At 40.3% G+C, this 14,499-nt stretch overlaps 1 protein-coding gene across 1 annotated transcript; it reads right to left on the reverse strand.

Annotated features, from left to right (window-relative positions):
- Positions 1 to 926: 926 nt before the first annotated feature.
- LOC149070124 (uncharacterized) lies at positions 927 to 7,834 on the reverse strand. The gene is made up of 2 exons (XM_089249762.1): positions 6,227 to 7,834; positions 927 to 2,006 (listed from the first exon to the last, which is right to left on the reverse strand). Exons 1-2 carry the CDS (start codon positions 7,715 to 7,717, stop codon positions 1,368 to 1,370), a joined length of 2,130 nt encoding a protein of 709 aa, XP_089105888.1. The 5' UTR covers positions 7,718 to 7,834; the 3' UTR covers positions 927 to 1,367.
- Between the last annotated feature and the right edge of the window lie 6,665 nt (positions 7,835 to 14,499).

A 14,499-nucleotide genomic window follows, 5' to 3' on the forward strand; every position in this document is an offset into this window, starting at 1 on the left:
TTCCCTCAGTAGTTGTATAAGGGACGTCGTGTCGGAGGTGCGGAATATTCCTATTTTCCGGGAGGTGGCGGAATATTCCTATTCTTCTTTTCTCAGAAATTTTGATACTTTTTGCTATGATATCACCGCTTTCCTCAGTAGTTTTGGCACTCTTTGCTGTGATATCACCGCTTTCCTCAGTAGTTTTGGCACTCTTTGCTGTGATATCACCGCTTCTCTCAGTAGCTTTGATACTCCTCGTTGTGATATCACCGCTTCTCTCAGTAGTTTTGATACTCCTCGTTGTGATATCACCGCTTCTCTCAGTAGTTTTGATACTCCTCGTTGTGATATCACCGCTTCTCTCAGTAGTTTTGATACTCCTCGTTGTGATATCACCGCTTCTCTCAGTAGTTTTGATACTCCTCGTTGTGATATCACCGCTTCCCTCAGTAGTTTTGATACTCCTCGTTGTGATATCACCGCTTTCCTCAGTAGTTTTGGCACTCTTTGCTGTGATATCACCGCTTCTCTCAGTAGTTTTGATACTCCTCGTTGTGATATCACCGCTTCTCTCAGTAGTTTTGATACTCCTCGTTGTGATATCACCGCTTCTCTCAGTAGTTTTGATACTCCTCGTTGTGATATCACCGCTTCTCTCAGTAGTTTTGATACTCCTCGTTGTGATATCACCGCTTCTCTCAGTAGTTTTGATACTCCTCGTTGTGATATCACCGCTTCTCTCAGTAGTTTTGATACTCCTCGTTGTGATATCACCGCTTCTCTCAGTAGTTTTGATACTCCTCGTTGTGATATCACCGCTTCTCTCAGTAGTTTTGATACTCCTCGTTGTGATATCACCGCTTCCCTCAGTAGTTGTATAAGAGACGTCGTGTCGGAGGTGCGTCTGTTTTCCGGGAGGTGGCGGAATATTCCTATTCGTCTTTTCTCAGAAATTTTGATACTTTTTGCTATGATATCACCGCTTTCCTCAGTAGTTTTGATACTCCTCGTTGTGATATCACCGCTTTCCTCAGTAGTTTTGGCACTCTTTGCTGTGATATCACCGTTTCTCTCAGTAGTTTTGACACTCTTCGTTGTGATACCACCGCTTCCCTCAGTAATTTTTATACTCGTCGCTGTGTGTGATTACCGCTTTCCTCAATAATTTTGATACTTTCTATTTCCTCGCTGTAATATCACCGCTACCCTAGGTGATTTTGATATTTCTCGCACTGACATTACTGCTTCCCCTCTTAATTTTAATATTTCTTATAGGGATATTACTGCGTCCCTGGGTAATGTCAATACTCCACGCAGAAATATTACTGCCTCCCTCAGTAATTTAAAATCTCCCATAGTAGCATAACTGCTTCCCTCCAGAGAAACTATTGCACGAGTGTTTGTCGAACTGTAGTATTCATTTCAGCTGTCTGGATTTTGCAGTAGCAATACTTCTTCAACACCGAGTCATTCACGCACCAAGACTGGTTCCTGTACCTATTGACCCTACTGATGTCACCCAGAACTACGTATTCCCCACCGATATTGATTAGGGTTCCTTCGAACACACCGTTTCCTGGTTTAGCAATGGCCGTTACAAGAAACGTTTCGGATGACCATCTGACGTCACCGGCCTGCATGGCCCCCGTCTCTTCTTCCGCAATCTCTTTGTCTCTCGCTTGAAAGGAATGGAGGACTTCGAATTTGAGTTCTTCGTCTTTGGGTTCCATGGGAATAGAAGTCTCTTCTCTCTCTGACTTTGTAGGTAGCGTCACGTAAGCGTCGATGACTTGTTTCAAATGGAGCTTGGAGCATACGCTGTCTTTACCATTGGAAGAACTGTTCGTCCAACTGTTGATGGTGTGAATCATTGCTCGCGCGGCTTCTATGGCCCTCGTATCGTTCTTCGGGATCACTATGCGGTCGTGGCAGGTGCACCAGTGAGGATGGATGTTTGCGTCGTCGCATGATCTGGTTGGAGGTATTTCCTCGAAGAGAGTTAAGCCGTGACCATTGGATGTCTTCTGTTGAAGTAAAAAAAAAAAATTAACATTGCTATTTGCCTGAAAACAATTTATACAATGTCTTTATTTTGAATGAAATTTGTGATTTTGATGTCGTATTTGCTTGGGTGAGTAATTATTGAATATTATGTGAGTTATTTTTTCTTTCCCCAGTTATTTTGAAACTTGGAGGAGTATAAACTCGCTGTGACATTTTACCGCTTCTCTCAGTAGTTTTGCTACTTCTTAACTGTACGTTCGTTATCTGAGCAATAGATTCTGAAGTGAACTTTATAAAGCAGGGGTGCAATTAATGGCCCAGCAGGGGCCTCCATCTGGACCGCGAAAGGTGCTCCGGTAGATAAGTGAGAGTTTGTTTAACGTTATTTCCTTCATGGAATTGTGGGAAATCGGGATCCATACGGGCCGTCGCGAAATATTGCCAAGAAATTGTCAAAGTTAAGTAAAATTGACATTTGCGGCCAAAAAGAATTTTCGAAGGTACAAGGAGTCCCATAAATTCGTAAACAGTCTAAAAATTCATAAAAATTGGAGGATTTTTTTTGAAAATGCGGGTTGCAAAAACGTTACTCTCACGTAGGGGATTTAATTAGTTCGAATTTCTGTTGATAAAGAGGGGACTGAACGAAAGTACAATAAGAGTAATTGGACCTGAAACTTTCTACATTCCCTTTGTGCCCGAGACGTTCGTGAAGTTTCAGCCGGTGATTCGTGGACGTGGTAAAACAAATTCATTAGTAGTGTTTTATCCATCAATGTCATCATAACGGAAACCTTATGCAAGCGTCAGTAACATAAGAATAAGCACGCGAGGGTGGCGCAATGATAAGATGCTCGTCTACTACTATGAAGGCTGTCATCAGGTCCGCCGGTTTGATCCTAAAAGCAAGGACAAAGAAAACTTTTTCTTTACTGAACTTGAGACGACCACCGACAGATGGCACCCTCATTTCCGACCCAACTCGATTCGGTAGGACATTCGGTAGTGTAGTAACCGTGAAATTCAGAAATGGGTAGTTGATCCTCCACCCTGCATTTTACAGGACCCTGATTTGCATATTTCTAGTGATTTGTACAGCGCCCCCGTTGACAGAAATTTGAACAAAATTTTGTAGGTTGTGCACCCCCCTTTCCTAATGAGAATGATGTTTTCCGCGAACTGCATTCAAATTTAACCAATTCCTTCAATTTCTACGGGCCGTTCGTTGGCAGTAGGTTGTGCACCCCTCATGTAGGACATTTGAATAGAAACTCCGGAAGCACCGTTGTTTCCAATTCATGGTGATTTTCACGATGGTGATTATATCTAAGATTTTATTTAAGAAAAGTATTGATCAGTTGAACTCGGATTGTAACGACATCTCGGTATTAACGTTAATAATTGGTGGTTCTGACGAATTCTCAGAGAACAATGTGAACGCGAACCTTTATCATAATGTTAATGAAAAAGTAATGACCCCCCACCCTCCCCCCCAACCGGGTAACCTCGGATACAACGACACATTTTTTTGTCGTTATCACGCATTATTTATCATACATAATTAGGGTGATGATATTATGACATGTTTCGTAGTTTTGCTCTTCTTGACTTTTATTTCATTTGGAAAAAAAAAACAACCTTTTTTTCGAAGCCTACTTTAATTCGCAACCCTTACTAAAATCGGGGATAAAGATAATTTACATAATGTATAGATTATGGTAATTGTGACTATAGACATCAATATTAATCCCGCATATTTCCAGTTCTGTCTTAACGCATGGGCATAGCTCGAGAGCCTTAAATGTAGAAATGGCCTCATGAAAATGAGAGCTGCCGAATTTTTCGACAGTATGTAAATTAGGTAGGGGGGCCATTCAAGTATTACGTAAGCAGATTTTCAGCCATTTGTAACCCCCACCCCCTTGTCAGCAAAAGTCAGCAAAACACTGACCCCCCCTCCCCTCTATCAGCAACTTGGAATATTTCATATCTCCAGAAAGGGGTGGTTGATGACCTAAGCAACCTTCAAACCCCCCTGTCATCAAAAAGCAGCAAATCCGAAACCCCCCTCGATGCTGTGACCACCGATAGATGGCACCTTCATTTCACATGTTGCTCTATCGGTAGGAAATCGCCGTATGGTGATGTGACCGGAGTCAGTGTGCGATAAAGTGTGAAGATGACTTTGACTGAGGCGGCTATTAAGATTGCCGTGTTCAACCTTTTTTTTCGTGAAATATATTTTTAAATCACAGACCTCCTCCTCCTCCTCCTTCTAACCAGATTATAAGTCCGCCGCTCTGTGTCAGTGAAGAGATACAAGCAGGTGGTCGAATCACTGCAGACCTGCTGTAGCACTGCATTTCTCGCCAAGAGTCATTGAAACGAATAATTGGTGATTTAGCCGACAAACTGGCAACATTTTTATCGAGAAGCCGTGATGTCCGGTATTTATGACATCAATTTCCGTATTTTACCTGATCAAATAGGGTCATCCTAATTATAATATAACAGCAACTATTTGATTGCATCTGCTTGTGATTTTCAAACTTGAAAGGTCTTGGAAACGTCAACCTCAGTTGTAACGACACCTCGGTTATATTGGCAAAATTTCGCGGTATCGATATAACCGAGTTTGACTGGATTTTCTTTCGGACGAACATAACATATGTAACATCGGGATACCAGTTTGCCTCTCCCGTTGTCAGTGATTTCATTTCCATTGTTGGAATGAATTACCCTCCTTCCCCCCAACTCAGCTTACCATTGTTGCTGAATCGTAGTAATTGCAGTTGCATTTTAAGATCGTTCCTTAACATGGAAAGTAAATTGGATGGAGTTTTTGGAGATCAGAGGCGGGTGAGGGAAGGCCATCTCAAAGCTCTGATCTCAAGTTGTTTGAGGGTGCATGTGACAGGAGTCTGAGGATGTGGGTGAGGGATTTAAAGCAATACCTACTATAGATGAGAATATATATTAGAGAGGATATAACGAGAATCTTATGTGTATATACTAATACCCAAAATAGGGTATAATACCTAAGAATGTATACTAATACCCTCTTATCTATAAGGGGTGTTGTTTAAGGCGATTCCAGTCAGTAACGAAAACGGCAATTTTTCATGTTGAAGTAGATCTTCAACGTATTTGTGCATTTATCCCACTTCTAATTGGTTATAATTAGCAAGACTTACTTTTAGATCAAAAAGCCATTTTTTGCAGATATCATGTTCTGACCAAACACCACAGAATTTACGCTATTAACATGAAGTCCACGAACCCCTGTGCCAATAAAAAGAAGAAAAATGAAATCCACGGACCCCCTTTTAAAAATAATATGCTGTATATAGCAATGTGAAAACAAGGAGTTAATTTTTTTTTCATCTAAGCTCACGGAACTCCTGAAGTCTCTCCCCCAAGAACAAATAAATCATTTGTCCGGCTACAGAAATATGTTCTTCCGGAAAGAAATAACTGATTACTAGCAACTACTTATGGAACTTATGACGGAAAATACCGATAGTGCCCCCTGGAGCAGAAAATGTGAACTTACTACTAAACCTTACAATGCAAAAATTCAGTCGGTAGAAGCAAAGATTGGTTTTAATTTTTGGGAGTGGTCAAGTTTTTTTAGAGAAATAGGACGGATCGAAATTTAGATGACTATGGGGAATCTTATATAGCACGGCTAATCGAGAAATAAGTCAGTGGGAAGGTGAATGTTACAAGTTAGCGTTCAAGTTCGGAAACGGAAACAAAAGAGAACCAGTCGTCCTCTGCCGCCAACGGCTCCATAACATGCTGAAAACACCAGTTCTCGTCAGATCACCGAAGTTAAGCAGCGTCGGGCGTGGTTGGTACTTTGGTAGGACGCGCTGTTGGCATACCTTTTTAAGCGCTCGAGTGGCGCGGTGGTAAGATGCTCGTCTATCGCCGTGAAGGTTGTCGTCACGGTCCCAGGTTCAAACCCGAGTGGAGGATATATAAGATATTTTCCCTAACGGAGCTTGCGGCGACCACCGATAGACAGCGCCTTCATTTCCAACTCATCTCATTAATAGCAATAAAATTGCAATATAGCAATATGCCTCGGGTTGGTGTGATAGTAGCCGTCCTTTGCTGGGTCGATAAAGGTTAATTTATTTTGGATTGGCTCAAGTTTGTCGATATTAATTTTATTAGTTGTCAATATTATTTCAATCCATGTTAGGCAAAACAATGTTTATTATCTTTATCTTACCTGATCGGCCATCCGGCGATCATCATTTAAGGATAGCGATAATATATCCTGCAGTGTCTTGTGAACATCAAAAGGCGTCGTAAGTCTGTTTTGGTTCACTTCAAGACCCTCCGCCACTCGTGTATGTTTCTTGAGGAACCATTTTGGATAATACTGGAACATGAACGGCATCCTTTCTTCTAATTTCCCAATATACGTATACAGAATGCCGCCGAAACGAATGCCATGATCACTGAAGAAAATTAGAGCTGTCTTGTTGAAAACACCCGAGTCATACAAATTCTGCAGAAGTTCGTAAGTCGGGTCATCGAGGTGCTTAGCATGATTCAGATAATTATGGGAAACCCTCGAGACGAACGTGAAGGAGAAGGAGGGCCGACCATCCATAACGCGTTGGAACTCCTGCAGGTAGTTGTAGTAGAACTCGGGTTCAGAAGTACGTCCGAAACAGTAGCTGCCGTGCTGGTTCCTCCAGTACGTTTTTTCGACTGCGTGGGAGAACGGTCGGAGATAGTAATCGGTCGGTGGTTCGATGAAACCGCATTTTCCATAGACGAAAGTCGCCCAGTCGGGATAATCTTCAGCGTAAAGCGTGCGATAGCCTGCGTTGGCGTAATCTTTCCAGATAAGATCAAAATCATCGAAGAACGTAGTGGAAACGTTCTCTGTACTCCGGTATTCGGATACGAAGCGGCCGGTCAACAGCGGCACGATATTCACGAAAGTGTTATCGGCGACTTTTGTGTATCCATCAAATTCAAAGACGTCCAGGACATTCTTCAAAAACCCGTAAGTTTTAGGGAACTGACGTATGAAGTTGAGCTTGGACACCGAGTCGATGGCGAGAAGGACGACGCTCAGCGGCGTCTCCGACAAACTCTCTTCGGCTGCAGGTCCCCGTAATTTCTCAACTTCTGGCTTCAGCAACGCCAGTGCAACGTAGTCTTCGAATATCATGCTGCTTAAATCGTTATTCGAGTAGCAGATTATTCGAAGGAACTCGTCCGTCATGTTAGTCCCAAAAACCAATCGTTCCGGCGGCAGGATATAGGTGATCATATCCAGTATCGCATTGACATTTGTTTCAGGTTTAGGTCTGACAATAGGCTGATACAGACAGCTAATGCGCGTCGTGCCAAAGTCCCTTTCCACGCTCGTGATGTTCGGGTAGATCCGGTTGCCATCGATCCTCAGGTAACTGTCCTTATGGCATTTCCACAGTTCATTGGTGATATTTTCATAAAAGGTACTAACGCTGGGGTGATATGGATCAAACATGGGTATCCGGCATCCCGGAGTATCTATTAGATACCTACTGCTTTTAGTCGTTTCACTTTGGCGAACCGCTCTCGATACTTCTTTGACTCTGAGTACCTGTAAGTAACTAAGCACTGTAAGTAAAGCTATAGATAAGAGTATCGTAAATCTTCTGAGTCTGAATTTCAGGAGGCATTTGCCGAAATAGTAGTTTCGATGGGGTGGATCTACCATTCTCCAAGTCGAAGGCACAAACGAATTCTGACGTGGGCTGAGTTAACCAATTGTAGTAGCTCCATGTCTCAAGCATAGTAATCGCTGTTAAGAAATCATATCATTATCCGCATGCAAGTCTCGTGTCTCTGTCCATAAAAGAGGGAAAACGATTCGCTTCTGATGTTGGAGAGTAGCGGTTGTATGTTCAGCTTTTTTTTGTCATCGTAACTGATCATGAGAAAAGGTTAGGTTGCATGGAATGAGGTTGAACAAGTAATTGGACTTGATATGATGAAAAACAGTGACGCCAGACGATATCGAGAAGCTTTCTGTACAAATATGCATAAGGATGGTGTATTTAAATCAGTTTTTTACATCTGTTTAAGGTGGTTGCGCGTTGGTGCACGTAAATTTTCCAAAAAAAATACAACCACATTTTCGAATTTTTCAATTTTTAAACATTATGAAATTCTCTGCATCTCTAACCGTGTTCGAGTTTTTGTTTCACCTTCACTAAAAATATTTATAACGCATTTTAATATAAACTGTTGTCAGGCATTATATACGCTGATGTCTTCCATTAAAATGCTCTATGACAAAAACTATGTTTTTTGTCAGATAAGGAGCATTTTTTTTCAAACACCCCTTGTTCAAATTTCTCTTGAAGAACATTCTGTGTCTCTCAACATTAAGGCGTTGCATATTTTAACGCATGGGCGGATTTACGGGGGGGAGCATGGGGGAGCAATGTCTCCTTCCCCCATCGTCAAAGGTAAAGCCGACTGATCTAATGCAGTGGTTCTCAACCTGGAGCTATATGGCCCCCTTGCGGTCCTGGGATATTCTAGGGGGGGGGGGGCCACGGGAGAAAATCAGTAGAAAGGTGAATCAAAAGGTGGTGAAGGGAGTCATAGAGAGCTGTAAGAGAAAAGCTTTAAAAGTGAAACATGGTTGAAAAATATTACTATTTTAAAAATTCATCAGATCCGTCCGTAGAACCAAGGGCGTCTGGGTCAGCACCTTGGGTCTATGTGGGCATGACCCGGGTCTTAATGTCTGTAATGGAGGGAAGGGGGACTGCACTAAATGGGATCTGGTACTACGATTTTCATATGTAAGCTGTTATTTGCAGCTAAGTATGGATGGCCGCCAGAGCAACGGTTAATGTGTTGGGAGGGTCGATTTATCGTGCATGCTTGTTGGATCGTCCCGTATTTTACACAGACTGTTTTTTACACTATAATTTGACTCCTGGGAGAGATGATAATCAATGATTTGAATCCGTGCCTAGCCAGGATTCCAGAGATTGATCTGATTTATCAAAATTTCATTCATGATAAAAAAAAATAGAAAGTATCTCACTCTTGGATGAGGGTAGAGGGGGGCCGTGGATAGGACAGGGGTCCCACGAGAAAAAAAATCTGGTCCATAGTGGGGCCATGAGCTGAAAGAGGTTAAGAAACACTGATCTAATGTATTTGCGTATATATGAATTGACATCATCATCACGCCCCCGCAGCAATCATCGTGCCCCACACTTTCAAGTCCATCTCCGCCCATGTTCTAACGAGAAAATTTCTTATTAAAAACTATTTAAAGAAATTTTATAGCACACAGTATGGATAAATTTCAGTGATTTTTGAAAAAGCTGCATGATGTTGAAGTTAAAATTCGAGAAGAAAAAGCAACAATTAAAATTCTAAATGCTCTTATTAAATTGTATAAAAATATCCCTAGTATTTTAGAAAAAAAAAATTGAGTGCCTAAAGTGAATAGAAAATTTGCAATTGTTCCTTAAAGAAAGGCGATTCTTCCCAGTAGGAAAGCATGGGAAGCCAAGATGGTTTACCAACCCCCTTAAATGTTTTTGGACAGAAATTTGGCGTGATTGAGAGGAAGCCACACCATCATTCGTACAGATTCTTCGTCATCCGAGAAACAAAAAAAATGCTCAGAACAACAGTTAAAATTTCTTTTTCAAACCTTTCTGTAGCTTTTTTGGTGGCCATTTTTAAAAAAAATGATATTTCGGGAGCATTTTTCTCTTTTTTTTGGATAAAAATAGTGTTTCATTGAAAATCTCTCTCTCTAATACCACTTTTATTTTTCAAGATGTATGAATGATTATAAAACCATTATATATCAAGCAAGAAATGAGCTAAATTTTCGAAGCAGTGGAGACCGAGGTGATGACAGTCACCTAAGGGAAAATCGTGTGCTACATGTGTGATTTGCCGGCTTTTACTTATGATAATTAATGCCTCATTCGCTTGCTCATGGACTCAGTAGCTCACTCACTCACTCAGTAACTCAATCGCTCACTCCCTCGCTTTCTGACTCGCATCGAACTGTTGTCGGTGAATTTTCCGTAAACCAAAAGAGAACGGGTAGGGTGAGGGTGAAAAGAGAAATCTACTTTGTACCTACATTCTTATCAACTTATCCATTATCCAGTTTCACTTTCATTTTTTTTTCCGTTCCTTTTCTCTTCCACTTTTTTTCCTTTTCTCTTTTAATTCTTCTAACGTGCGGTTAGGTTAGGACAGGGTTACCATATTTATCGCTGAGTCGTTAAATAGGGAGCATCCGAATTTCTCGCCAAACTCTTAAAAGCGAAGACGTAGAAGTAGAAATTTGTATCATTAAGTTTATGACAAGCACTCGTCTGGTTTCAGAGAAACTGAATTTTCAAACTGACGCCAATCAGAGTCTCTGAGTCGCCAATTTTGAGAATTAGCTTAAAGCAGGCATTTTCAACCCGTTGCTCGCGAACTACTGTCCGATTTTGTGCTCGCGAGCACTTGATCAATGTTCCCAAGTACAAATTGTATCGATTATATATAATCATCCTGCTGATTCCATGCAATGATATGGCAAACTTGCCGTAAGGGTGCTCTTCTTTTGATGGGTGCATGCTGTGCTCGCGACTAGAAAAAGGTTGAAGATCTCTGGCCTGAAGTATACGTAATAATTATCAGTACGATAATTGCCAAAGTGACTGATTAGGCAAGTTAGCTTCTTTTTGGCGTGAAATATTGGCAATAAAAGGAAAAAAAGACAATTCAGTCAGAAAATCGCTTTCGTAGAGTAAAATGTGTAACTTTGAAATCAGGTTAGTATATACCAGTCATAAAAAACTACACGAAGAGTAGAGTTTAGTTAAGAGTTTCCCCTCAGTGAAAATTTTCACCTAGGCCCCTATTCATATACAGGGTGTCCCATAAATTCGTAAATAGTTTAAAAATTCTTAAAAAAATTGAAGGAACTGTTTTATTTATTTTTCCTTCTTTTGAGTGCGGTTTGTAAAAAAAGTTATTCTCATCTAAAGAGTTCTTTTTAATAGAGGGCGCTGCACGAAAGCAAATTACTAGAAATATGCAACTCAGAAGCCTATGAAATGCAGGCTTAAGGAGATCATTTCTAAATTTTCCTGATACTGGCTTTGCATAAGATTTTCATTGTGATACTGAAATTGAAGGATACAGCATTATATTGGTGCATTTAGAGATCGCTCGAGTGACTCGCGGTTCATTTCGAGTTCACTTTATGTGGTCCGTGGCACATATCCAGATCACCCAAGTGCAACCCACGGTACATTTACAGATGATCTGAGTGACCCACGGCGCAGTTCCAGCAATTGGTTACCACAATAATACTGAGGTCGAACTTTTGCTGAAAGATGGCGCATAGTGTAAAGCTCCTTGAAATCCAATGTTTACCTATGCACCATCTCTCAGCAAAAGTTTGACGTCAGTACTATCGCTATATGGCGAGTACTACTGGAGGAGGGGGGGGGAACCTACTGCTGTTTTATATTCGTCTTTTATTCTTAACGATTCCAAGGACATTTCACATTGATTTACACCAGATTGATTCACAGATTCAAATTTACCCCTTCACGTTTGGCAGCAAATTTGGATGATCTCGATTCGACGTCTCGGCGATAAATCTGGTAACCTTGTCCAAACTCAACCCCACGATAGAGAAAGGGAAAAAAAACGAGGAGAAAGAAAAATCTTTTCAGTCATTCCACTCATATTTCGAAAAATAGATGGCAGCACTATACTAAGCACTACGCATAATATTAAGCACACACACACACACACACATATTCCAACATGTACCAATTTCGTTAGAAGAATTTCAGAAGAATATGGATGAGGTGCATGTGTGGTTTAGTAGTAGTATTTTTACGTGATAGAGCACATTTTAATGATTTCAAGGCACTATTTTGCATATTTATTTGTTTTAAATGGAAACTATTTCCTCTCACCCCCCCCCCCCATTTGATCATCTACTCAAATATTTAAATATTTATGCAAAGTCGAGATAAAAGAAATACGATCTTAGAGTTTAGAAACATCTGTACATTCGTACCATCGAGCTTATATTACTGTAGGGAGTATGGCGTCAGCGGTCTCCACCTTGGCAGTGCTGAGAACAGTGTCCCCCAACATCTTTCGTCGGAAGATCACGTGACTCGGTGAAAACACACACAATCCCCGATAGTTTCTTATGGCATCCACATTAATTAAAAACAATAAATGAAAGAAATAATGTCAGCATTGATGAAAAAGTTATAATTCCAAAATTAATGAAAAAGATAATTCCAGATGAATTAATGAGATATAATATTTCAGTATCAATGAAAGAAATAATTTCAGCATTAATGAAAGAAACAAATTCAGAATTGATGAAAGCAATTATTTTCCAGAAGTAATGAAAGAAATAATAATTAATAAAGGAAATATTTCCAGAATTAATGAAGGAAAATCCAGAATTAATGAAGGAAAATTCAAGAACTGATGAAAGAAATTTTTCAGTATTAATGAAATAAGTTATTTAATCTTTTTTCATCTTTAGATGAGTTCTCTATCCTTTTTTTTAATCTTTAGAATCCAATATTGAGAGACCGAACTGTACATTTCCATGGGCAAATTGCCAGGCACGAACTTTGTTTTCACCGAGTCACGTGATTTCCTTGCATTTGATGTCGCTGCCGTCGCGGAGGCCTCATGCTCCCTCCAGTAATAAAGGCTCGATGGACACACACAATATACCAATTCCTTCTTTCCTCCCCCCCCCCCCCCCTCTTCAAGCTAGACCCAGAATTTTACGAAGTTGACCTGTTGGTACGCTAGTCTTGTTTCCTGATGATCTCTTAAGTTTTTCTTATATTTTGTACTCTTCTCCCTAGAAATAACACGACAGTAGATTGATTTATAATGCTAGTTGATTAAACTAATGCTATTATATGTGTCCAATAAGTGCTGCCATCTGCTGTTGAATCCGGAAGCGACAATTGGGTAGGTTGCTTTACTTGTTTGTCTTGCCACATCAATACAGAAAAACAGTTCGACTTCGTTACAAAGTCGGAAAAATACGAAAAATGTTTCGTACTAAACGGATTTTGTACTAACCAACAAAGCAGTGAAATTGATCATGTTCAATTTGAGAAAAATATTTAATTCTTATTAAGAGAAAATTACTCGCTGTTAGGCAAGTTTGTCCTGAGTAGGTTCGACTGTACTCCCATTTCAGCATAAAGTTATGTTACGAAATTAAAAGATAATGTTACGAAAATTATGTAGTCATTATTTATAATTTATTATGTCATCCTTTTCACCTGTAAATAGTCATTAACTCATTTGTCGCCAAATTGTCGACGAACTTGGCGAATTTAGCGAGTTTAGTTATGATTTGGCGATGTCATGACGCCAAAAGATTTTTTCCCAGAAGCTTCTCGTCTTTTCTCTGGCTATATAGAATTGCTGCCAAGGCGTAACTATGGGCAGTTTGTTGAGTTTTTGAAGACGATGTCTGTTGTAAGTGAGAAAAGTCAATCTCTGTTCAGTTGAGATCTTGTCAAATCTCGGCTCGTGAATACGTGTAAAAAGCTGTTGTGTAAAACAAATCTGTGTTGCCCTTCGAATTGCTTCGTGCTTTGCCATCTCGAGTGCTTGTGAGAGACATTATCCGGAACAATAAATTAGCATTTTCCCCACCCCTATGCAATATGCTTTTAGATAGTAAAACTTGCGGTTTGGTACAGAAACCATAATAATTGCAAACAAAAAGATGCTTTGCCGATTCAATGAGAGGCCTATACATTTGGCAGCTGGTAAATTGAAGAATTTCACTTCAAGAGCTACAAATGATGACTTACAATAGTTTTAATTGCATTAATATTTCTCATTGGTACATTATTCCACTCTGGTATAGCATTCGGGCGTATATGCATTTTTTATGGAGCATTTTCAAGCAGTTTTTAGGTCATAAGAATCCTAGTCCTATTTATCACACACATACCAGACTCATTTGTAATATTTTTTTCACGTTTATAAAATTCGCCAATTGCATGGTTTTTGTGCATAATTACAGTGCATAAAGACGACATAGGCACCCGAGTGGCGCGATGTTAAGATGTTCGTTCTCCACTATGAGGGTTACCGTCAAGGTTCGAATCCGGCCAAAGAACCTCAGAACCAAGTTCTTCACCTACCGATAGATGGCGCCTTCATTTCCACCCCAACCCCACTGGTTAAAAAATTGCCGGATGGCGATACATGACCGGAGTCGGTGTGCGGCAAAGTAGAGATAAAGACGATAAATTTCAAGTATTTATCAAATTTACTGGTAAAAGTGATAAATTTATCAAACTTACCAACACGATCGGCAAGTATACATCACCGATTTATCAAATTTACCGAATGTAGCTTAGAAAACGGGGAGGAAAGAAAAAAATCTCCGGTTCACAGGGTTGCAATAAAGCTTCATGATGGTGAGGAGAGAGAGAGGGA

This window comes from Pholcus phalangioides, unplaced genomic scaffold (genome assembly GCF_987345545.1).
Source record: "Pholcus phalangioides strain wild (caught in Gottingen) unplaced genomic scaffold, Ppha-v1.0 ptg000022l_1, whole genome shotgun sequence".
NCBI lineage: Eukaryota > Metazoa > Arthropoda > Arachnida > Araneae > Pholcidae > Pholcus > Pholcus phalangioides.